This window comes from Clinocottus analis, unplaced genomic scaffold, assembly GCF_023055335.1.
Source record: "Clinocottus analis isolate CAN_PGR_092001 unplaced genomic scaffold, fCliAna1.0.p SCAF_4, whole genome shotgun sequence".
Taxonomy (NCBI): Eukaryota; Metazoa; Chordata; class Actinopteri; order Perciformes; family Cottidae; genus Clinocottus; species Clinocottus analis.
Genome location: NW_027176153.1, coordinates 4,449,624 through 4,474,203, shown reverse-complemented (window position 1 = coordinate 4,474,203; position 24,580 = coordinate 4,449,624). Strand labels below are relative to the sequence as shown.

The 24,580-nt window shown below is 43.7% G+C and overlaps 3 protein-coding genes, 1 long non-coding RNA gene and 1 pseudogene across 5 annotated transcripts; 1 reads left to right on the top strand and 4 right to left on the bottom strand.

Annotated features, from left to right (window-relative positions):
* Nucleotides 1-817: 817 nt before the first annotated feature.
* LOC137801174 (uncharacterized) lies at nucleotides 818-5,062 on the bottom strand. Its single transcript, XR_011079691.1, has 5 exons — nucleotides 4,922-5,062; nucleotides 3,607-4,136; nucleotides 3,346-3,506; nucleotides 3,086-3,159; nucleotides 818-2,730 (listed from the first exon to the last, which is right to left on the bottom strand). It is a non-coding gene; the product is annotated as an uncharacterized lncRNA (long non-coding RNA).
* Nucleotides 5,063-5,497: 435 nt separating this feature from the next.
* On the bottom strand, nucleotides 5,498-7,845 carry las1l (LAS1 like ribosome biogenesis factor). The gene has a single exon (XM_068597691.1). The coding sequence runs from the start codon at nucleotides 7,706-7,708 to the stop codon at nucleotides 5,993-5,995; it is 1,716 nt and encodes a 571-aa protein (XP_068453792.1). The 5' UTR covers nucleotides 7,709-7,845; the 3' UTR covers nucleotides 5,498-5,992.
* A 2,745-nt stretch (nucleotides 7,846-10,590) lies between these two features.
* Nucleotides 10,591-13,036, bottom strand: LOC137800886 (tumor necrosis factor receptor superfamily member 14-like). Of its 2 annotated transcripts, XM_068598252.1 has the most exons (4): nucleotides 12,542-12,564; nucleotides 12,360-12,449; nucleotides 11,960-12,085; nucleotides 10,591-11,153 (listed from the first exon to the last, which is right to left on the bottom strand). In XM_068598252.1, the coding sequence occupies exons 1-4, from the start codon at nucleotides 12,558-12,560 to the stop codon at nucleotides 10,936-10,938; spliced, it is 453 nt and encodes a 150-aa protein (XP_068454353.1). In that variant the 5' UTR covers nucleotides 12,561-12,564; the 3' UTR covers nucleotides 10,591-10,935. The 2 variants fall into 2 exon arrangements, 1 of the variants encoding a protein (XP_068454353.1); XR_011079670.1 differs by lacking the exons at nucleotides 10,591-11,153; nucleotides 12,542-12,564 and adding an exon at nucleotides 12,794-13,036 and having other exon boundaries at nucleotides 12,051-12,085.
* A 2,010-nt stretch (nucleotides 13,037-15,046) lies between these two features.
* Nucleotides 15,047-15,821, top strand: LOC137800885 (large ribosomal subunit protein mL49 pseudogene; annotated as a pseudogene).
* A 4,355-nt stretch (nucleotides 15,822-20,176) lies between these two features.
* LOC137800926 (tumor necrosis factor receptor superfamily member 14-like) lies at nucleotides 20,177-24,062 on the bottom strand. The gene is made up of 8 exons (XM_068598295.1): nucleotides 23,889-24,062; nucleotides 23,707-23,796; nucleotides 23,307-23,432; nucleotides 22,412-22,576; nucleotides 21,864-21,948; nucleotides 20,873-21,009; nucleotides 20,696-20,737; nucleotides 20,177-20,552 (listed from the first exon to the last, which is right to left on the bottom strand). The coding sequence occupies exons 1-8, from the start codon at nucleotides 23,905-23,907 to the stop codon at nucleotides 20,530-20,532; spliced, it is 687 nt and encodes a 228-aa protein (XP_068454396.1). The 5' UTR covers nucleotides 23,908-24,062; the 3' UTR covers nucleotides 20,177-20,529.
* Nucleotides 24,063-24,580: the final 518 nt, after the last annotated feature.

Genomic DNA, 24,580 nt, shown 5'->3' with positions numbered 1-24,580 from the left:
TCAAAACCCTTTTTCAAAGCAGATCTCTCGACATGAGCGCAGCTGGATCGAATAACACCAGGTATGTTGAGGTGATCAAATAAACATCAATAAGAGTGATGGGGAAAGATCATCTACAATAAGTAGCATTACATTAGTCCAAAACAGGTTTTGCTTTGTGGCTTTAGGCCTCAAAGTGACTCAACCTGGCCTCACTGAGCAGGTGCTGGGCTGCAACAACCAACACATTGTAGTTACATTTAGTGCGGTATGAAATCCACCCGCAGACTCAAACTCTTGCTAAATGAAGTTCTCTGTCGCAGCGCTGCATGCTGAGCTTTCATGCAGAGGGACCAGCGCTGGTTGCTTTGGAAAGGTGCAGGTTGTTGTGTTCAAGGAGAGCAGAGCAACGAGTCGGCTCTGCAACATGTCCATCAGGACACGAGAGGAACCCAGAAAAAAGGAACCGTGTGCTTCTGAGCCGGCAACACCTCCCGTCCAATACCTCACCTCCCTCCTGAAGTATTCACAGCCTGCAGTCTGACCTTCAGGGTAAGACACCTTAACCTGTAAAAACATCATGAACACACTGATGCATGTTGCTCAGATGAGGCTGCTCTATGAACAGAATGAATGACGATAGTAAAGCGTCTGCACACTTCATCCTCTGCTTCCTACACTCTCATGTGTATTTGTATGCTGCTATTGAATGCTTGACCGGGACTAAAAGCATCAGCGTTATTAGTTCGCTTAGTATATACAACTTTATGACAAGCTTATGGATCGCCAAAAATATGCATTTTTATCTCAAGTCTACATGTCAGTCCAATTGTTTCCACTTGAAACGAGCAAACCTGTTGAGCTGTCACCGGTCATCACGCTGTTAGTGACCAGATGAACAGACCAGCAGCCACATTATTCATGTTACATTTGCTTTATTAGTACAAAGACGAGTGTAAAGAAGTCTTGGTGGTGAGTAAAATGCACACAACTACACTTTTGTCTGGACGCTGTAACATTTCAGTCTCTACTGGTTGAATAGCAACCTGATGGTCTCCAGTAAGTCAGTAGACATTTGGGTCGCTATGAATTCGACTAACTAGATAAATGACAGCGAGCTATGATGAGGCCTCGGTGGGGATTCTCATTCAGTCTCCATGCTAAGCTAACTGTAGCTCCCTCTCAAGAGATAGGTAGAGAATGCAGGACTGTGTCCCAGAAGCTCAGACCTGCCTCTGCTCGCCTCACACTGACTGGCTGCTTTGCTGGGAACCCACAGGAGTAAGTTGTCAAATATGACACGTTTGATATTAAACGTTGAATAAAAGCTTCAGGGCTTTGCTGACTTGAGCATGTGGTCCACGATGGACCTCTGCAGGCTGCAGCTCATTGGGACTACACGAGTGTGTGAATAGGAAACGCACGCCTAAGCCGCAGAGCAGGCTCATGAATATTCATGATGTTAGCCCTTTCACAGCAACAGTATAGACGCGTCATGGTCAGAAAAGCACAGGCGTGTTTAATAATTGAATAAAAGGGATAATTGTATAAGCTAGCGCATTACTACGACTACAGCAAATGAAAGCACTGCTGTGGACGCCTAACAAGGTCAATATGCTACCGTCAGACTGCCTTTCCGGTGGGAGCTGAGGCCACTATGTTCAGAAACAGGAATGTTCTCTCAGAGCACAGGAGCTGCTGGTCCACTGCTGCCTCCATCAGTTAGTTTCTTTGTCTGACTTTGGTGAATCCAATTAAACTCTTTCTAACCAACTGATCGAGGCATCGATACACCGGCAACTCCTGCGAGAAAGAGATCGTCTCTGTCTGTACGTCTTGTGGCTTTGAAGAGAACAAAGACGGAGTAACAGGTTGTTTACACTGTGTTGTCAACGTAAAGCAGTGAAAACCTCTAAACTTTGCTTCTGTACGGGTAATGCTGCCATCAGCCTCCATCTAGTGTCGGCACATTGACTATGAAGTACATCAAATAATCTGAATATCCCTTAATGATGGCGGCATTCCACTTGAGGTCCTGGTATCATTTGTGCAGCTTACTGAGACACTTACTGGAAGTGAGCCGCCTTCATCAATTTCACCTGTGCTTTTCCTCTCTGACATCTTTTAATGAGCGCCATGTAACACATTGTTGAAAAGTAACTGATATGTGTATCTATGGTTTGAAGCGTGGGCAGGGTGATTACTCTCTGTGGGTCCCCGCATACTTTGTACTTCCATCAAATGAGTTCTTGGTCATTTGTTTTGACAACCTTTACCAGACTTGACCCAAATGTTCAGGAAAAGTAAGACCAGAGCTTGCTGTTCAGAAAGAGAAAAAGAGAAGCATTAATATCAAAAGTATAGGACACAGTAGATAATAGTAACTCAAACATAATGAAAATATCATTTATTTGTCCAACATCACGGTCATTTGCCTCAAACAATATGTAGTCAAATTATATACACATTTACATTTAGTTACAAAGCTGGCAATTTCAGCACTTAAATCAGGTGTCTTTGGATGCATGGACTTCATACATTCCAGTAAGTCAATACAGGACATCATTATGAGATATTAAGTCTCTGATAACATCACATCATGAGTCAATGAGCAGCTGTAGTCAAGCAGCCGAAAATGAAAAGAAAATATGATCACGCATACCATTTGTTACCGATACTACCTTTAAAAAAATACCAGGCCACGTTGGCAGCAGCTTGTCCAGCCTCTTCGCCTTCCACCAGCAGAATCCACTTTAGCATAAAGAAAAATAGGTGGCGCTAAATGAAAGCATTCTTTTGTACAATGGTGCCGGTTCACAAAGAGATCAATTTTTTCCAAAAGAAAATATTTACAGTCTTTTTTTCTTCTTTTTTTGCATTTCCAATGTGAAAGCTAATAGAAGATCTCTTTGTGGAGCTTCACCGTTATCTTAGCATTCAGCATCATTCAATTTAACTTAGTTAGATGTTAATTAAAATCAAATTATTTCCTACAACAAGAAACTAAATACAATAAATGATAAAAAGTACTGAAAAACAAAAAGTATGAAAACAGAGTACTAGGTTGCTGCTGAACGCTCAGGTCTGAGTCTCATCTGGTCCTTACCATGGAGTCAAGGAGGCAACGCTGTCAGAAAGCCAATCATCCCGCATGGTGGATCAACCATTACCTAGAAGAAACTGTCAACAAGGTTTAGCAGTAACGTGTACTCAATCCATCATCACACAAAACAACATGCACAGTCAGCAGTACTTAGGTATTCTGAACTAACTCAACAGTGTTCATCCAGCCTCAAGAGGTTCAGTACAGAGCCATATCAAGTTCAGTCTCAATATCTGAAAACAGAGGTAAGTACTTGACCCTACATTTTGAGCGACGCGCTTGCACTCTCTGCACACTTGGTGCAGAACTCCACTGAGACGTGGTCCTTGTCCACGTGCAGACAGACGCCCCCTGCTGTCTCTTTCTCCTCCACTTTCACACGCTTTCTGGGCAAGGCGTAGTCGTGCTCGTTCGAGTTGGGCCCCTGGAAAAGCGAGGAAGATAATTTCATCCCATTCACACCGCTCAGCCTGGACAAGAGCTGGGCTAACATGCTCTCATTGGCCAGCACAGCCCTCAAGTACCTGGTCTCATCTTCCAACTCTTCCACCCTCTTCGTCAGTTGAGAATTTTCCTGTCTGAGCACATTGTTTTCTGTTGACAGGATGCCAACTTTATTCTCCAAGCTGTTGACATATTCTTTCTTCCTGAGACGATTCAATCTGGCAGCGGCGGCATTTTTGTTGATCATGTGGTTGGACTGGCTCTGCCTCTTCTTCATCCTGGAGTCAGATGACATTCTATCTGGAGACGATGCCGTTGAAGCCTCAATCTCTGAATCTTGGTCTTTGGCGCTCAAACCTAGATCAGCCAACTCGATATCAAAGAGCGAAGAGGCAGCATCTCTTTCAAGTGTCCATTTTAAGTCTTCCATTCCAAACAGGTCATCTAGCTCTATTCCAGCGGTGTCCATATCATCAGATGGGAAACCCTCAGACGGACTTGAGAAACCTTCAACCGTTTGCAGCACTTCCTCCTCCAGAGGAGCTGCGTGATTCATTGTGCGTCTTCTTCTGGTGATCATTGTGGTTCCACAGTCACTGAGATTCTGCACCTGAGAAGACAACAACATATACTGAAAGTGTGTAATATTTCAGAAACTAACCAATTAATTTATCAAAGATTATTTAGATAACTATTCCAGTCACTGAAGCACAGTGAATGTGGTAACAGAGTACTTCTCCTTTGTTATAACAGGCTAAGCAAGAAAGACATGTGCCACACTTGACACGAAATGGGCGTACTGATTATGTCATCAACATTTCTAGTTACGTTGGCTCTGTTTAACTGTGGCCATTGTCAACCATTTTATAGACCAGACATAAGTAGTTGCTCTGGATATTCTCCACAAGGGGCTGTCGTCTAAACGTCTAACCAACGTAAGCGGTCGTTAGCCCGATAGCATTGTTACGTAACCTGTATGCTGTTTTACAACAATGCTCTAAAATGCACAGTTAAAACACACCGTAAGTCACTTAAAATACTATTTTAGGATTACACTAGCTCAGGCTTATTAGGTAAATAAACAAGGCGTTAAAAAGCGGTAGCTCTTCACTAGGCCGCAGTGGTCCTCGCGGTTTTAGCAGACGTCATCGCTGTGTCAGCCGACTGAATGTCTCACTCACTCGCGGTGTCACTTCTGATATTCAACTGTGAACGTTTACACATGTAGCTTTGTTTAGCTAGCGCTAACCAACGAGTGCTCGCTCGGTATCCGTTCACGCTCACGGTAACTGGAGCTAACTAAAGCCACGAGGCGGCAAGCAGCAGCGCTAGCTACAGCACCGAATAACGCGGCATTTTTAACGGAACCGATTCAACCAACAACTTACAACTTACCGGCCCGTTATATATCCTGCAACTCAAATCCAATCGGAAACTACTGTACGTCAGTCAGGCGGAGAAACGGCGCTCGGAAAGAATGCCCGCTTAACCGCGCACAGCTTGGGAAACAGATGACAATGGCGCGGCCCGCAGCTCCCGATGAGAAGCGGCTGCGCGCGCACACTTCCGGCCACGTGATCAACAATAAAAATCTCACTGAACTGGGGTCAGTGATCAGACGACAAGAGCGTGTCAATGTGGCGCAGTCATGAGCAGCTCTAAACCAAGAAAACAACACTTCAAGAAGCTACTAGTCACATTTTATAGCGGACTTTACAATATACATCATACCTTAGAATACATTTAATGTACTACTGCGCTACTTTTATAATTTTTGTTTGTACTCATTTCCCATCTTTGTCCTACTGCTGCCAAGTTGGCTGTGGGTTCCTTTAAGAGATTGAAGTAGCTAGGTCAAAATTTTGTCTGATAACTTGTTTTACAATATGGTTTCAGTCTGAAAGACATGCTCCACATTAGACTTCCACTAATGAAAACACTCCATGAATCAGACACTCAAAAACAGTCAAATTCCTTTGATAGAAAAATCTTTTATTGACCATAAGTGCACAAAAGAAAATGTATGACACCAAACCGCCTTGCGCTTTCAACACATCTCCTGTGCTTGGGCTCCACAGGGACACGGAGCCCATCCTCACGCTACCTCACCTTTTGGCCACTTTATTATGTCTGCACTCACTCCACCTATTAAACATGAAGGGTTTAAGAAATGTTTTTCGATAAGCCAACAACTAATGTATTATTAACTATTCTGCTGATTCTGTTTTTAAATGAACATATGAATCTTTTTTGTCAAACTGGAAGTTAGTTGAAGAGGTCACCTTGGGCTCTGGGAAACTATTAGGAACTTGTTTTCACTAGTTTCTGACATTTCATTGACCTTCACATATTTCATCCCTCAACACAACTAAAGTTGACCTGTTTCTTTTATGTTTCAAAACAACTGATCAAAAGTTCATTATGGGCCAGAAGCTAAAGGAATTCATTTCACAGCTATACAACAACTCAAAAAAGTTGCAGTCCAGATTTCAGCATGTTGACATCACTGTGGTTCCAAAGTAGGCCGTCAGCTGTCCTCACTGCTGCTAAGCTTCCTGGGACGTTGTGTGTTGTGCTGCTCTCCAACTCCACCGGCTGGTCAAAGACAGTCATTGTGGAGTAGTTTTCCACCATGAGGCGTGACGGGTCATCCGACTGGCCGGGCACTTTACCGAGAGGATAGTTCTTCCACAGCACCTTATCGTTGCACACCTGCCACGGAGAGCCTCTGAGCAATTTGGCCTTTTCCGCCTGACCATCTGCCCATTTGTACTCCTGGGAGGACTCGCTCCTCTCCGCCTCGGCCGCCGAACGCCAAGGATGAGCGAGGCGCCGCGAATGCTGCAGCTTCTCGTGCAAGCTCTCCAGGGTGTATATGTGCTGCTGTCTTCGCTGCGGGGATGCGTCGGACGCCGATGGTGCGTCCTGTGTGTAGATGGAGCAGAGCTGCAGCAGCTTCTGTCGGGTTTCCAGGGGGAGGGGATGCTCCATGTCGTCCAGGACCAGCTGGAGCAAGCGAGGCGTGCTGACACAGGGAGAGTCTAGGCACGCCGAGAGGAGCTGCTGCCACCTCAGCTGGATGCGGTTCACAAAGACCCTGTCCTTCATTCTGGCCTTCTTCTGCCCCTTTGTTTCAAAGTGATATTCAAATTTGTTGCTGTTACAGACAATGATTTCTGAAATCCACGCAGCGATATAGAAAGCCCGGTGAGCATTCGGCTCTTTGGTGAGCAGCTTCAGTTCCACAAACAGCTTCTCCAGGAGGAGGTGGATGAAGGACGGCGAGTTGAGCGTCTTCAGCAGCGGCAGCCAGAAGCGCAGAAAGGCCTGAGCGAGTCTGGGTTCCGCGGCGGCACCGTGGGCAGAGGTGGCGTCGCAGCCCAACGTTTCCAGTTGCTCCGCAGTGGGAACTAGAAATCCGTCTTCCAGCAACACATCAATCAGCAGATTACTTGACTGCAAAGCAAACTGCTTGATCTCACCGAGTAACCAGCTCATGTCTGCAAAGGGGGCGGGCCACGGGTCCTCGGGGAGTCTGTCAGAAGCCTGGTACTGCTCCTTTTCAAACGAGATCAGAAGCTCCCGTGCAATCTTGTAGGCCTCCATCTCTTTCTGCCTGGCGACGAGCTCATCGCCATGGCGCTTTAGGTCGACCTCCTCGTCCTCTCCATCCGACTCAGAGTCCCAGTCCTCATTAGGCCCTCCTCCCAACTGCCTGGACCAGTATTCCTGCTGCAGCCACTCCAGAACCACCGCGCATCCCTTTCTACACCATTTTAAGGTTGGAAGCTTCCTGTGCGTGACGTCATGCCTCAGGTTTACCACCCACTCTGGGATGTTGAGGTTCCCAGCCAGCCGCCTCAGAGGGCGGGCACTTCTCCCCTGCTGTCGCTCCGTGATCAAGTTGACGAACCTCACCAGGCCCGCTCCATAAAGCAAGACCAGGTCCTCTGCGTCCAGCTGGCCGGCCCGGTCCAGCACCTGGCACCGCACCAGGTCCGCGGTGCAGTCCACCGCCACGGGGGAGCTGTTGGCGTACCGGGCTCGCCACGCGGACACCCTGTGCAGGGCGAACCGCTGCAAGGCGCAGTCCTTCGAGTAGAGGTAGTCCAGGACCTGGTCCCACTCTGCTTTGTTGGCCCAGGCCACCACATGGCGTCTTTTCTCGGAGCTCTTCTTCATTGTAACGGTGTAGGAGAGGCGCGCGCGCTCGACGTGCGTGATCACCGTGCGCACGTAGCGCGCGTCTGACCCGAGAAACGTCTCAAGAAATATGTACAACGAGCTTTGTGTCGCAGCGTCAGTGTTCACAGAAAACGATGTTGTCGCAACCCGGAAATGACGAGAACATCCGCTTCTTCGTGTTGGCGGTGTAAGGGTAGCTTGGTCTCACGGCTGACCCCGTGTGGAGGGCGGGAGCGCCTACAGGTGTCACGTGTTCTCCTTAGGAACTTAAGATATTGTAAGAGAGGTAATGATTTTTTTAATGAAGCACCTGTCAAAAAAAAACTAGGTTACAAAGTTATCATTTATTAAAATAACAAAATATTAATGCAACACAAACCCAGATCAAAACAAAACAGTACCAACTATAGCACATAGCGTCCCGACTGAGGCCCCTCCTCTCTACTTCCTGTCTCCTACTTCCTGTCTCCTACCTTCTGCCATGGCCCTGCTGATGCCCTCTCTACTTCCTTCTGCTTCATGGCTTGTGGTTATCTGGATCATGGTCCATGCCTACTATTCATTATGTGAATAATTTCTGTCATATTCATGTAATGTGCCGTAACTCTGTTACATTGCTCATTCTGGTCACACGACATCGCTTCTGTCCATCCGGGGAGAGGGATCCTCCTCTGTTGCTCTCCTGAAGGGTTCTCCCTGTGAAAGGGTTACTACAATCTTTATTTGGGGAGTTGTCGTTGATCCTATGTGAGGTCCTGGGACAGGATGTTATGTGTATTTTTTTTTATTTTACAGGGACAATGCACACTGTACAACACTGTCAACAGTACAACTGTAAGAAAGCAAGAGAGGCTAATTTTCATAGACAGTCCCCAGCCAGTTTTATTTTATGGCATCCTGAAAATACATTTTAAAAAAAACACAAAACGAATTCACAAAACTAACCTAAGATGTACATATAAAACACTTGAGGCACATAATACATGAACACCAAACAAGACAAATACACATTTACACCGAACAGAGAGGCCGGACAAACAGTACATTAGTGCTTGTACATCTGATGGGCAACACACCATTACCTGAGGCTATAATTGAATGTTTTGTATGGTTTTTTGTTTGTATGTGTAATAGCAGATCATTCCATGAGTTTACGGATTGTAGATTTGTAATTTTGAGCTATAGAAAATAAACTGAACTGATTAACAACGTAAACAACCTGGTTCATGGTTTTACTTTATTAACGAGGATGGAATAGAAATGAAAGAAGGAATAAGTAAGTAAAACAAGTTTTAAAAAAAATATGATTTATACCCAAATTATAATCTGATCGTAAGAATATGCAGACAATAGTTCAAACAACTTAGTGTAAAATAAAAGTGTGAAACTACTATGTATTAATAGGCTGTAATTTACTATAAAATACATCATGATTAGTTGACAGTGTAGTTAAAAAGTATGAAGTTACATAAATTGGAGATATGCTGGAACAATAGTGCAACATTGTTAAAGAGCATGAATGTTGTTGTTTTTAAAAAGGTACAACACGACAATGCTGTGTTAATGTGTGTGTAAAGACTTTCAATGTATTGGTTTCATATCACACAGTGATGTGAGGAGCTATCATGAAGCTGTCACATCAGGACTATCTAACTTTCATCCACCATAGTAGCAGCTACGGATTCTCTGATTGAAGGACAACCATTGCACCACGGTCGCCCCCAAAAGTCTTCATAGAGTCCAACATCAGGAATCATAAGAAGTCTGTACAGAATACGAGCTCCTCTGTCCTTGGACCCGCTTATCCAAAAAGGAAAAACTCTGTAAGAAACAACCTGCACGGTCCGAGACGGGCCGCTTCTCACAGGACAGAGATGTGGAACAGCTGGTTGGAGCCTTTTAGTGAGCTGGTTTCAGTCTGAAGGATCAGAGGATTCTGGCTGGAAAACGGAAAAATGAAATTGAATGATGTAATGATAAAATATATTGATTGAAACACAGGTGAATAAAAAAGGAGATGCATTAAAAGAGACGTATAAACATTTTTTAGTTGAATTGAATGTGGTTTGAGACATTTACTTGCACTTGACGTACGCCTAGGTTTTTTCGATGCTTGTTTGCCTGAAATACAAAAGCACAACACGCATCAGCTAGAAGCCTTACGAGCCCCTCAGGACGACCAACAGAAGAAACACTTGAGAAAATAATGTAAAATATGCATAACAGTCAATTTAGGGATGCCGAAGATGCACTAACCTTTGATGAAAAGCACACCAACTGTTAATAATGGTAAAATACCAGCTAAATACGGGAAGTACTGCCGTGAAGATGCTACACAGACAACGTCGCTGCTCGTACTCCCTGCTTTCTCCTCAACTTCACTTTCTGAGCAACTGTCAGCAAAGACAAATGAAAGACAACTTTAGTGCCGCGTGTGTTTCAAACAAAACCCTTAAAAACATTAAAAGGAACACTTTAAAAAAGATCCATTGAAAGCTACTCGTGTTTTGTGGCCAAATGAAACCAGACAGGAGGTTGGCAGTGTAAAGATAGAGCCTCAGTGGAGGGGTTGGTCCTTCACTGATGGAATTTGAAGCCATTTAACTCAACAGCAAAAATAGATATGGTATATATCTATAGATAGATATATATATATATAGTGGTCATTTTCTGCAACAGGGCAGGAATCCCAACTCTTTAAAGACATTCCTTCACAAACACAGTCTTACGTAGTCCACACAGTGCAATTCACGCCATCTGGTGAAAAAAAGCCTGGCGGGCAACTTTCACACACTGTGTCAGTTCTGTTGGTTCCTAAGAGAAACAGACAAAGCTGAAATGAATCACACAGAAACCCAACATCCAGGAAACATTCCTCCCTCATCAGACTGTGTCTTCATTCAGGGATTTCTTGAGCACACTAAAATGCCAGTTATTATCAACCAGGCGATGCACGTTCTGAATGGTCATCCATACACGTGATGAATCTTGTCTAGGTCATAATTCAGTAACGTGAAGATGCTAGCGGAGAGTAGCAACCATTTATTGTAGCTGTACCTCCACACAGTGCTTGATGTAATACAATACAAGTCAAAGTCTGACACAGATAATAAGTAGAATTGTCTTCTCTTTCTGCTGATGGCATTGAAAGGCTAAAGAGGGCTGTGTGGTGTGGAGCTGCCCTGGATGCTGAATAAGCAGCTACACCGCGCGCCATGTTAACGTCAGGATCGTGCTGTGCTGAACGGACTCCCTGTCTGACTGGAGTTCTTCTTACCGGGTTCTAGCGTCCTGTAACCGGGTCCACATTGCCGATGTTTTTGTGCCAAGCTGCATCCTGTTCCTGTATCTTCCATCCGGACCTTGCAGAAATATCCACTGACAACATCACAAAGCGTGTCTGTTGTTGCTGTGCAGGTCTGTTGGGTCAGCAGGCCATGACCTAAACGCCACCAGAAACAGTCATTATATTACTTGTATGACACTAGAGCCAGTTTGGCAGGTCTGATTGGACTACTGGAGAAACATGGCGACGCATCATCAGCTAACAAAAACACAATGATTCTCATTTCAATGGGATGATTCACTTAAGAAATATTATTCTTAATAGTGCATTACATTTCTGTAAATGTATATGCTGCACACTGGACCTTTGAGGCTAATCAGAGCTCCTGTAGCAGCTCTATGGGCTGGAAAGACTTTTTTAAATCAAACTTTTTATAACAACTGATTGTTACAGCAGTGCATTCTAATAGTTAGATGAAATATGAAAGACATGTAAATGTCATAAACAAAAGGTTACATTTAAAAGAGTGTCATTTTGCAATTACATTATGAAGAATTGTTCCACATAAAATTAAGGTTTATAGACATGTAATGACACATTGGTACATTTATTGTATTTTTTTTGGTAAACACTAACATTCTGTTTTAATTACTACATTATAATGGCCTTTTTCTGGTCAATAAGTTAGATTTAAAATAAACACTACAGATCCATAATATCCCTGTGGTGCATTCAGGGCTCTGTATAAAGCACATACCGGCTACAACACAATTATTAGGGCTCAGTTTTCAGCAAACAGGCCTTCGACCTAGCAGCACAGTATTACATATATTTTAATCAAATTGTATTCATTACCAGAGCTGCAATTCATTGCATTGTATTTCCATTTATCAAAGACAAATAGTTTTACAAAGTGTACATTTTGTCCAGTCTACTAATGTTGTCATGAGTCATCATCAAACCTTGGTCACAGGAGGTGCAGGGAGAACACTTGTTCAGGCTGTTGGGTTTGTTCATGAAAGTCCCGTCGACACAGGAGATGCACCGTGTCCTGTACTGACGGATGCAGTCTCTCTTGACAACACTACCTGTTCAAGCCCAAAACACACCGTGAGCACCAATGCATGATGGGAAATAACAATCACAACATAAGGGTAACATTGACCAAAATCATTTGAAATGTGCTTTTGATTAATTACGGTCTATTTTTATTGGAAGAAATTTGAGGGAGAGCGAGTTTGAGTCAACGTATCTGAATCCAGCAATATGTCGTGGTTTCGGTCAGATGAGTCCAGCTGGTCTACGTCACAGAAATGTTGCTGTGAATCTCTTTCCAACTTGTTTTAGCTGGACGTATCGTACCTTCGTGACACATCGGGCAGCACTGGCCATCCCTCGCTTCATATTCCTTTGGCAGACAGCACAGTCCTGAACTCAAGAAGACGGCGACACCTATTCACGGAACAGGGCGTTAGCTTCCGTGTTAGCTTAGCTTCCACAGTGACTTTCAGAACTCCCGTTTACTTTCAAATAGTGTTACTTACTGAAGACAGCCAAAAGCATGATAATACTTTCATCACGTTACGGTGTAATTTCTGCCTTTACCTTTAGTCAAACAATACACACAATCATGGTACTTAGCTTAACAGTTGGTACTGCAACAAAAAAACCCTAAAATATCTTCTCGTTTTAGACGGCTGGCATCCCTAATTGATGCATTGCCGCCACCCACTGTCCTGACTTGTGAACCACAAATATGCACTTATCCCCCAAAAAAGATAAATAAATCAACATACGAAGGCAGCCCTGGCACCTTCGGTGCCCTCAATTCTTCCATTAAACCCTGTCGCCTTCAAATACTGTAGCACCTTTCCTGCCTGAATGTTATCGCATCCCTCACTTGTAGCTATCCCCTCTTCGGCCCACCCTTCTCTGCAACCTGCGTCACTCACTTCTGCATTTCCGGTAATGCCAAATGACATGCTCTACTGTTTCTGCCGTCTTGCAGTGCTCGCATAGTCCCGTTTGGTGTTTATTTAATAATTAGTTGGAATGCTGCAAGCATTCCAACTATTGTTCTTCAAATCTTTATTAAACTTTTTATTATTATTATTATTATTATTCTATTTCTTCCATCCGTATTTTGGACCTCTTCAACTCTTTCATATTTTCAGCTACAGAAAAAAGTTCAATTATAAAAATATTCAGTTACCTAAGGACACGATGGCTGAGACCTTTCATATTTCTGACTTTTCAAATCTTTGAATTATTAAACTTTTTATGATTTTTTTTATAATGGGACCCAATGGGGAAATCTTCAAATTATCTTCAACTTCAAACGTTTACAGTTTCTTCATACGTTGAGCTTTAGACAATATTTAAAATTCCACATGTTGACAAAACCTTTAGCTATTAATCTACGCTTTTACATTTTTCATATTTTCTCAAATTTTAAAATTATTCAGCTTTTTATAAAAAAAAAAAAGAATGGTTTCCAATGAAGAACATCTTCAAATCCGCTTTCAACTCTTCAACTTCAAAAGGTAAAGGCTCTGTCATGCCTCCAGCTAGAGACACCATTCCACCTTTAAAATGTTGACAAAACGTTTAGCTGTTATTGTATTACTCATCTTTTTGATATATCCTATATTGTTTTAACTGTCGGCGTTTTCGTTTTATAGTTTTTCCGCACCTTTTCTGCCTTTCTCATTATTGTGTGTTGGGCAGCTCACAGCGGTGACGTCATACTCCAGAGCGAGGGCACTTGGCGATACACATATTTTAAACTTGCTCTCTACTCCAAACCATATACTCTTTGGACATAATTTATAGCTCAAAACGTTGGAAATCTTGTCTTCTGCCGTAAACTGTGGTCGATAGGAATCCAACACATTCAGAAGTGTTGAAGTCCGACTGAATGGGAGAGCCGGTCCGTCCCCAGCAGCAGCCCTTTGGTCTGTGCATCTACAGACAGCAGGCACGTAAGCGGCCGCACACGCGAACGGGTCGCGCACATGAACGGCCGTGCTCGCGCGTGAATGGCAGCACACGTAAACGCTCACTAACGTGAAACGGCCGCGCGTGTAAACGCTCGCCAACGGGTGCGCCCGCGCCTCAACGGCCGCGCGCGTGAACGACCGTGCGCGCGCGCGAACGGCCGCGTTAACGTGTTATTATGGTCGCGTGCACGTTCGTGTGTGTGTGCAGGTCACTTTGGTTATAGACGTCAGGATTAACAGCGTCACTGACGTTCACGTTCTGAGGTTTGACAGATGGTTTTGTAGACACTCAATAATATCAGGTGTCTCAACAACTGCACCTGTAGATCAGTGGTTAGCAACTCCGCCTTAGGAGCAAAGGGTCAGTGGTTCAAACCCCACCTATGGCAGACTTTAATTTTTCAAAAAAACTTTTTTTTTTCTTCTGTTGGACTGGACACTGTGGCGGGCCGGGTCGTATGTTTGACACCCCTGATTTAGATGATGCAGTTTTCCTTTCAACTTTTCCAATTATACATTTAAACGACAAGAATTTTCAACAGTTCAATTAAATGACTTTGAACTGTAAAATTTTAGCAGGTATTTTGCCTTTTCTATATTTTCAATAATGATTTGCTATTTATTTATATATTCATCTATTCCGCTATTTTCAGCTACATTAATATATTCAGCTATTTTTACATATATTCAGCTATTCTACCATTTTCAAATATATTTAGCTATATTTAGCTAATTTAAGCTATATTCCACTATGTTCAGCTATATTCAGCTATTTCCTTCAAATATTTCAGCTATAAGCTTCAGCTTTTTGCATTCCAACGCATTTTCAGCAGGAAATGCTCTTTCTAGTTGCATTGTTTTGTTCAGCCTTGTGTGCACAATCCTTATTCTGGTCTACATACTTTCCTCTCCAGTGCTCAACGTGGATGTGTTAAGTGTGGCTTGTTAGATGTAACAAGCACACCAGTTATGTTCATCCAGCAAAGTCTGACAGTAACTGTGAAAGCAACCAATGAAAACTGGAAATAGAATCGCTCCAAACTGCAATATACTCCCAACCTGTAGGGACACCCAGTCTGCCGTAAACTCCAAAGAAGAAGAAGAGCAAAACCAGCAGCTCGCTACACAAGATGGCGGCCCGCTTCACCACGCAGTCTGCTGTGTTCTGCAGGGCGCTGCGAGCTCTCAGCCTTTACGTCCGGTCACCGGGACCTCCTGCCTCGGCTGTCGGTCTCAGGTTTCTTTGTAACGCTGCTCCAAAAGAAACAAAGAGGGTGACATTAGAATCTACGGAGGAATACAAGTTCGTCGAGCGGCTCATCCCGCCGTCACGGGTCCCCAGTCCGCCCCAACACACCGGTCCCTCCCCGTCTGGCTGGACCCCTCCGGCAGCCACACCGCCGGATCTGCCCTACATGATTCGCCGCTCCCGCATGCACAACATCCCGGTTTACACAGATGTCACCAACGGCAGCCGCAAGACAACGCTCGTGCGGAAAGTGGAGGGGGACATCTGGGCTCTGGAGAAGGACGTGAAGCATTACCTGAAGGAGGTGACGGGGAAGGAGCTGCCCACGCAGGTCAACGAGGTCACAATGACCTTGAAGGTCAAAGGTCATTTCGATAGTGAGCTGAAAGAGTGGTTGGCCAGCTGCGAATTCACAAAACTAACCTAAGATGTATATATAAAACACTCGAGGCACATAATACATGAACACCAAACAAGACAAATACACATTTACACCAAATAGAGAGGCAGGACAAACAGTACATTAGTGCTTGTACATCTGATGGGCAACAAACCATTCCCAGAGGCTATAATTGAATGTTTTGTATGGTTTTTTGTTTGTATGTGTAATAGCAGATCATTCCATGAGTTTACAGATTGTAGATTTGTAATTTTGGGCTATAGAAAATAAACTGAACTGATTAACAACATAAAATGAAATGAAATGAAATGAAATGAAAAGTACTTTATTAATCTCCAAGGAGAAATTCTTTGTCGTACTAGCAGCATCCCAATGCCATAAACTAAGTTAAACACACAGATGATAAAATAAAATAAATAATAACAGGACCAGCGGGTAACAGATGTATACATAAGTATAAACATATATATACACATACATGCAAGCAAGCGGAATGGATACATACATATATATATATATACACACATCCGCACACATATACATACACACATACATACATATCTACATATGCGTATATACACACATACATACATATACACATACATATATACAAACATATACATATACACATATACATATATACATACATACACATACACATACCTACACATACACACCACCCGTGGCCCACGCACATACATGTACACATATGTACACACACACATATACATATCTATATATATACATACACACGCATACACATATACATACATACACATACATACATACATATGCATGCATACATACATACATACATACATGTACACATACACATACACATGTGCAAAACATACACATACACATGTGCAAAACATACACAACAAGCAAAACACAGCAGTGTATTCGGAGGATAAATTAGTGTATTCAGTGTATTAAGTGTATTCAGTGTATTCAGAGGTTTGATTTAAATTAAATGTAAACTGAGTGCAATGTGCAAAAAGTGCAAAATGCAAAATATATGTATGCAGCATACACAACATATATACATCAGTATATCTATATACATGTACAGTGTACAGTGTGACTTAGTCCACGGATCTGGACTCGAGGGATTTATTGTGTAGCCTTATGGCCGAGGGTAGGAATGCCTTCCTGTAGCGGTCCTTGTGGCAGCGGAGCGTGATGAGTCTTTTTGAAAAAGTGCTCCGCTGACCCTGCAGGAGCTGGTGGAGAGGGTGGTCCGAGTTGTCTAATATGGACAATAGTTTCTTTAGTGTCCTCCTCTCCACCACCTGTTCCAAATGCTCCTGCTTGCAGCCGATGATGGAGCCGGCTTTCTTAACCAGCTTGTTAAGTCTGTTGGTGTCACCGGCTCCAATGCTGCTCCCCCAGCAGACAATGGCGAAGTACAAGACGCTGGCCACAACCGACTGATAGAACAACTCCAGCATCTTGCTGCACACGTTGAAGGATCGAAGCTTCCTCAGGAAAAAGAGTCGACTCATCCCCTTCTTGTAGACAGCGTTGATGTTGGCCTTCCAGTTCAGTCGGCTGTCGATGGAGACACCCAGGTACTTGTACTCCTCCACCATGTCCACGTCCTCTCCCAGGACGCTCAGAGGTCTCGGAGCTGTTGTCTTCCTCCTGAAGTCGACCACCATCTCTCTGGTCTTGCTCACGTTCAGAAGCAGGTGATTCTCACCGGCCCACTCCACAAAGTCACTCACCACTGCTCTGTACTCCTCCTCCCGTCCATCCTTAATACACCCGACCACTGCAGAGTCATCAGAATACTTCTGCAGATGGCATGACCCCGTGTTGTACTGGAAGTCATTGGTGTACAGGGTGAACAGGAAGGGAGACAGAACAGTTCCCTGTGGGGCTCCAACATCACTGACCACCGTTTCAGACAGCACACGGCCCATTCTGACAAACTGTGGTCTACCTGTGAGGTAGTCAGTGATCCAGGAGATGGTGGACGAGTCTACCCCCACCCCCCGCAGCTTCTCACTCAGTAGCAATGGTTGAATGGTGTTAAATGCACTGGAGAAGTCAAAGAAAGTGACTCTCACAGAGACACCGGTTCCATCCAGGTGCGACTGAGCTCGTTGCAGCAGGTAGATGATGGCGTCATCCACTCCCACATGAGGCTGGTAAGCAAATTGCAGAGGGTCCAGCGACGATTTCACCTGCGGCCTGAGGTGGGCCAAGACCAGTCTCTCCAGCACCTTCATCACGTGGGAAGTGAGGGCAACTGGTCGGTAGTCCTTGAGGCCAGATGGCAACGACTTCTTTGGGACAGGGACCAGGCACGACGTCTTCCACAGCACCGGGACTTCCTCCTGCCTCAGGCTCAGGTTGAAGAGGTGCTGCAGGACACCAGACAGCTGGGTGGCGCAGGTCTTTAGGACCCTGGGGGTGATGCCATCAGGGCCTTCCACCTTGCCCTGTTTGAGTTTCCTCAGCTGTCTTCTCACCTGGTCAGTCGTCACAGAGAGAGGGGGGAGGGGAGGTGGAAGGGTGGAAGAGCCCATTGATGTTGAGGGCTCAGTGATTGTGCAGCTCAGCAGGGGGGGCATAGAGGGTGGTGTTTGGGGGGGGTGTTGGATGGGGGAGACGGAGACGGGCTGTGAACTAAACCTATTGAAGAAACAGTTCAGCTCGTTGGCCCTCTCCAGGGAGCCTCCTGGCTGTCTCCCTCCAACTTTGAAGCCGGTGATTTGCTTCATCCCAGTCCACACCTCCCTCGTGTTGTTATTCTGGAGTTTGGCCTCCAGCTTCCTCCTGTAGGAGTCCTTGCCCTCCCTGAGCTTCACCTGCAGGTCGCGCTGGACTCTCCTGAGCTCATCCCTGTCTCCAGACCTGAAAGCAGCTTTCTTCTTGTTAAGAAGAGCCTTCAGGTCCTTGGTGATCCAGGGCTTGTTATTGGGAAAGCAGCGCACAGTTCGGGATGGGATGATGGTGTGTTCACAGAATTTAATGTATTCTGTGACACAGTCTGTCATGCTGTTGATGTCCTCCCCATGTGGTCCACATAGCACAGCCCAGTCCGTTAACTCGAAGCAGTCCTGGAGGGCGTCATCAGCCTCCGGAGACCACCTCCACACAGTCCTGGTGGTCACAGGCAGCCTCTTCACCAGAGGAACATACTTAGGAGTCAGCAGGACCAGGTCATGATCAGACCTGCCAAGGGGGGGGAAGGGCAGTGGCGCTGTATGCATCCTTAGTATTGGCATACAGCAAGTCCAGAGTTTTATTGTTCCTTGTGGGGCAGTCTACATATTGTTGAAAAGTTGGCAGAACTTTGCCCAGGGTGGTGTGATTAAAGTCACCAGTAATAGTCAGGAAGGCACCAGGCTGATGATTCAGCAGTCCAGATACAGTGGACTGGATGGTGTTCTCTGCTTCTCCGGCGTCAGCTGATGGCGGCACATAGACGGCAACAATAATGGCGGACGTGAACTCCCTCGGCAGATAGTATGGCCGCATTCCCAAGGCCAACAGTTCAATGTTCGGGCTGCAGAAACGCTCCTTCACACACACATTGGTCGGGATTGCACCACCTCTCATTCACGTACACTGCAATCCCGCCCCCTCTCTGTCCGCTCGAACCATCCTGAAGCCGGGCACAGACGCGCTGTGGTCCGGAAAATCCGCGTGCAGCCATGTCTCCGTAAAACACAAGAGGCTGCACTCACGGAAGATCCTCTCAGTCATCACCAGCGCGCCGAGCTCATCGGTCTTATTAGACAAGGACCTCACGTTCCCCGTAATTATTGCCGGTACCGGGGGTTTGTATTTCCTGGTTTTTGCCCTCCTCTTGACACCCGACCTGCAGCCCCGAGCCCTTCTCCGTAGCTCCGCCGGGATCACAGGTCTGTCTCCAGGCAACAGTTGTGTTTTGCGCAGGGCAATCAGCTGATCGCGTGAATAAACAATTGTCCCAGTCATTGTCCGTAGTGGTTTTGAAAGTGTCCATTGTGGAACGAAGTTAAATCCGAAACGTTAAATCCGAAACGTGAAAGAAAGAAAGAGACAGGGAAGTGAAAAAAAAAAAAAAAGACAATAAAAAGTAAAACATGTGGGGAGCTACTGCGACAGGCAGCCGTTGGCACGGCGCCATCTTGAATAAGATGAAAAATAAATAAATAATAAATAAATAAAATAAATAAATAAAAATAAGATAAAAAACCTGGTTCATGGTTTTACTTTATTAATGATGTAATAGAAATGAAAGAAGGAATAAGCAAGTCAAACAATTTAAAAAAAAAAAAAAAGATTTATACCCAAATTATAATCTGATCGCAAGAATATGCAGACAATAGTTCAAACAACTTAGTGTAAAATAGAAGTTTTAAACTACTATGTATTAATAGGATGTAATTTACTATAAAATACATCCTGATTAGTTGACGCAGTGTAGTTAAAAAGTATAAAGTTACATAAATTGGAAATATGCTGGAACAAGAGTGCAACATTGTTAAAGAGCATAAATGTTGTCTTTAAAAAGGTACAACCCGACAATGCTGTGTTAATGTGTGCGTAAAGACTTTTAATGTATTGGTTTCATATCACACAGTGATGTGAGGAGCTATCATGAAGCTGTCACATCAGGACTATCTAACTTTCATCCACCATAGTAACAGCTACGGATCCTCTGATTGAAGGACAACCACTGCACCACGGTCGCCCCCAAAAGTCTTTATAGAGTCCAACATCAGGAATCATAAGAAGTCTGTACAGAATACGAGCTCCTCTGTCCTTGGACCCGCTCATCCAAAAAGGAAAAACTCTGTAAGAAACAACCTGCACGGTCCGAGACGGGCCGCTTCTCACAGGACAGAGATGTGGAACAGCTGGTTGGAGCCTTTTAGTGAGCTGGTTTCAGTCTGAAGGATCAGAGGATTCTGGCGGGAAAACGGAAAAATGAAATTGAATGATGTAATGATAAAATATATTGATTGAAACACAGGTGAATAAAAAAGGAGATGCATTAAAAGAGACGTATAAACATTTTTTAGTTGAATTGAATGTGGTTTGAGACATTTACTTGCACTTGACGTACGCCTAGGTTTTTTCGATGCTTGTTTGACTGAAATACAAAAGCACAACACGCATCAGCTAGAAGCCTTACGAGCCCCTCAGGACGACAAACAGAAGAAACACTTGAAAAAATAATGTAAAATATGCATAACAGTCAATTTAGGGATGCCGAAGATGCACTAACCTTTGATGAAAAGCACACCAACTGTTAATAATGGTAAAATACCAGCTAAATACGGGAAGTACTGCCGTGAAGATGCTACACAGACAACGTCGCTGCTCGTACTCCCTGCTTTCTCCTCAACTTCACTTTCTGAGCAACTGTCAGCAAAGACAAATGAAAGACAACTTTAGTGCTGCGTGTGTTTCAAACAAAACCCTTAAAAACATTAAAAGGAACACTTTAAAAAAGATCCATTGAAAGCTACTCGTGTTTTGTGGCCAAATGAAACCAGACAGGAGGTTGGCAGTGTAAAGATAGAGCCTCAGTGGAGGGGTTGGTCCTTCACTGATGGAATTTGAAGCCATTTAACTCAACAGCAAAAATAGATATGAGATATATATATATATATATATATATATATATATATATATATATATATATATATATATATATATATATATATATATATATATATATATATATATATATATATATATATAGAGAGAGAGAGAGAGAGAGAGAGAGAGAGAGAGAGAGAGAGAGAGAGAGAGAGAGAGAGAGAGAGAGATATATATATATATCTCTCTCTCTCTCTCTCTCTCTCTCTCTCTCTATAGAGAGAGATATATATATATATATATATATATATATATATATATATATATATATATATATATATATATATATATATATATATATATATATATATATCTCTCTCTCTCTCTCTATAGAGAGAGAAAGATATATATATATATAAATATATATATATATATCTCTATATATATCTCTCTATATCTCTCTCTCTCTCTCTCTCTCTCTCTCTCTCTCTCTCTATATATATATATATATATATCTATATATATATATATATATCTCTATCTATATATATATATATATATATATATATCTATATATATATATATCTCTATCTATATATATATAGTGGTCATTTTCTGCAACACAGCAGGAATCCCAACTCTTTAAAGACATTCCTTCACAAACACAGTCTTACGTAGTCCACACAGTGCAATTCACGCCATTCGGTGAAAAAAAGCCTGGCGGGCAACTTTCACACACTGTGTCAGTTTCGCTGGTTCCTAAGAGAAACAGACAAAGCTGAAATGAATCACACAGAAACCCAACATCCAGGAAACATTCCTCCCTCATCAGACTGTGTCTTCATTCAGGGATTTCTTGAGCACACTAAAATGCCAGTTATTATCAACCAGGCGATGCACATTCTGGATGGTCATCCACACACGTGATGAATCTTGTCTGGGTCATAATTCCGTACCGTGAAGATGCTAGCGGAGAGTAGCAACCATTTATTGTAGCTGTACCTCCACACAGTGCTTGATGTAATACAATACAAGTCAAAGTCTGACACAGATAATAAATAGAATTGTCTTCTCTTTCTGCTGATGGCATTGAAAGGCTAAAGAGGGCTGTGTGGTGTGGAGCTGCCCTGGATGCTGAATAAGCAGCTACACCGCGCGCCATGTTAACGTCAGGATCGTGCTGTGCTGAACGGACTCCCTGTCTGACTGGAGTTCTTCTTACCGGGTTGTAGCGTCCTGTAACCGGGTCCACATTGCCGATGTTTTTGTGCCAAGCTGCATCCTGTTCCTGTATCCTCCATCGGGGCCTTGCAGAAATATCCACTGACAACATCACAAAGCGTGTCTGTTGTTGCTGTGCAGGTCTGTTGGGTCAGCAGGCCATGACCTAAACGCCACCAGAAACAGTCATTATGTTACATGTATGACACTAGAGCCAGTTTGGCAGGTCTGATTGGACTACTGGAGAAACATGGCGCTGCATCATCAGCTAACGAAAACACAATGATTCTCATTTCAATGCGATGATTGACTTAAGAAATATTATTCTTAATAGTGCATTACATTTCTGTAAATGTATATGCTGCACACTGGACCTTTGAGGCTAATCAGAGCTCCTGTAGCAGCTCTATGGGCTGGAAAGACTTTTTAAAATCAAACTTTTTATAAAAACTGATTGTTACAGCAGTGCATTCTAATAATGAGATGAAATATGAAAGACATGTAAATGTCATGAACCAAAGGTGACATTTAAAAACGTTGGTACATTTATTGTTGTATTTTTTTGGTAAACATTTCAATTCTGTTTCAATTACTACATTATAATGGCCTTTTCTGGTCAATAAGTTAGATTTAAAATAAACACTCATAATATCCCTGTGGTGCATTCAGGGCTCTGTATAAAGCACATACCGGCTACAACACAATTATTAGGGCTCAGTTTTCAGCAAACAGGCCTTCGAGCTAGCAGCACAGTATTACATATATTTTTAATCAAATTGTATTCATTACCAGAGCTGCAATTCATTGCATTTTATTTACATTTATCAAAGACAAATAGTTTTATAAAGTTTACATTTTGTCCAGTGTACTAATGTTGTCATGAGTCATCATCAAACCTTGGTCACAGGAGGCGCAGGGGAAACACTTGTTCAGGCCGTTGGGTTTGTTCATGAAAGTCCCGTTGACACAGGAGATGCACCTTGTGCCGTACTGAGGTGTGCAGTCTCTCTTGACAACACTACCTGTTCAAGCCACAAACACACCGTGAGCACCAATGCATGATGGGAAATAACAATCACAACATAAGGGTAACATTGACCAAAATCATTTGAAATGTGCTTTTGATTAATTACGGTCTATTTTTATTGGAAGAAATTTGAGGGAGAGCGAGTTTGAGTCAACGTATTTGAATCCAGCAATATGTCGTGGTTTCGGTCACATGAGGCCAGCTGGTCTACGTCACAGAAATGTTGCTGTGAATCTCTTTCCAACTTGTTCTAGCTGGACGTCTCGTACCTTCGTGACACATCGGGCAGCACTGGCCATCCCTCGCTTCATATTCCTTTGGCAGACAGCACAGTCCTGAACTCATGAAGACGGCGACACCTATTCACGGAACAGAGCGTTAGCTTCCGTGTTAGCTTAGCTTCCACAGTGACTTTCAGAACTCCCGTTTACTTTCAAATAGTGTTACTTACTGAAGACAGCCAAAAGCATGATAACACTTCACATACTTTCATCACGTTACGGTGTAATTTCTGCCTTTACCTGGAGTCAAACAATACATACAAGTATGTTATTTAGCTTAACAGTTTATAGGCTCGTTCGTTAGAGCTGGGCCTCGCCTGGAATCCAGACGGGACGTTTACAAAAAAAAACTATGATCAAGTAGGACAGTTTTCAGCTGCCTTCACAGTATTAACAGGAAGTTACGGAATAAAATACTTCCGGTTAGTTCAGCTCCGTAGCCTAATTGTACTGTAGTTTTCAGTTCACGTTTGGATTTATTCATATGTGATTGGCTGCAATCTGCCGTCCCTCCAGGACCTTGAAGCGGGCAGGGAAGATTGCAGCCGACCCCTCTCACCCTGGACACAAACTCTTTGAATCCCTTCCCTCTGGCAGGAGGCTGCGGTCCATCAGGACCAGGACCTCCCGCCACACAAACAGTTTTTTCCCAGCAGCAGTCGGGCTCATCAACAGAGTCCGGGTCCCCCACTGACTGACTCTGTTTCCCCCAGGACCTTTCCTTGTCTCCCTTCTCTCCCGTCTCTCACCTGCACATCCCTCCACACATTTATAGTCACTCGCCACTTCACCCATCACCTGTCACTTTCAACAACCATAAACTCATGCCGTGCACTTTACTTCACCTTTACTCTTATTATTG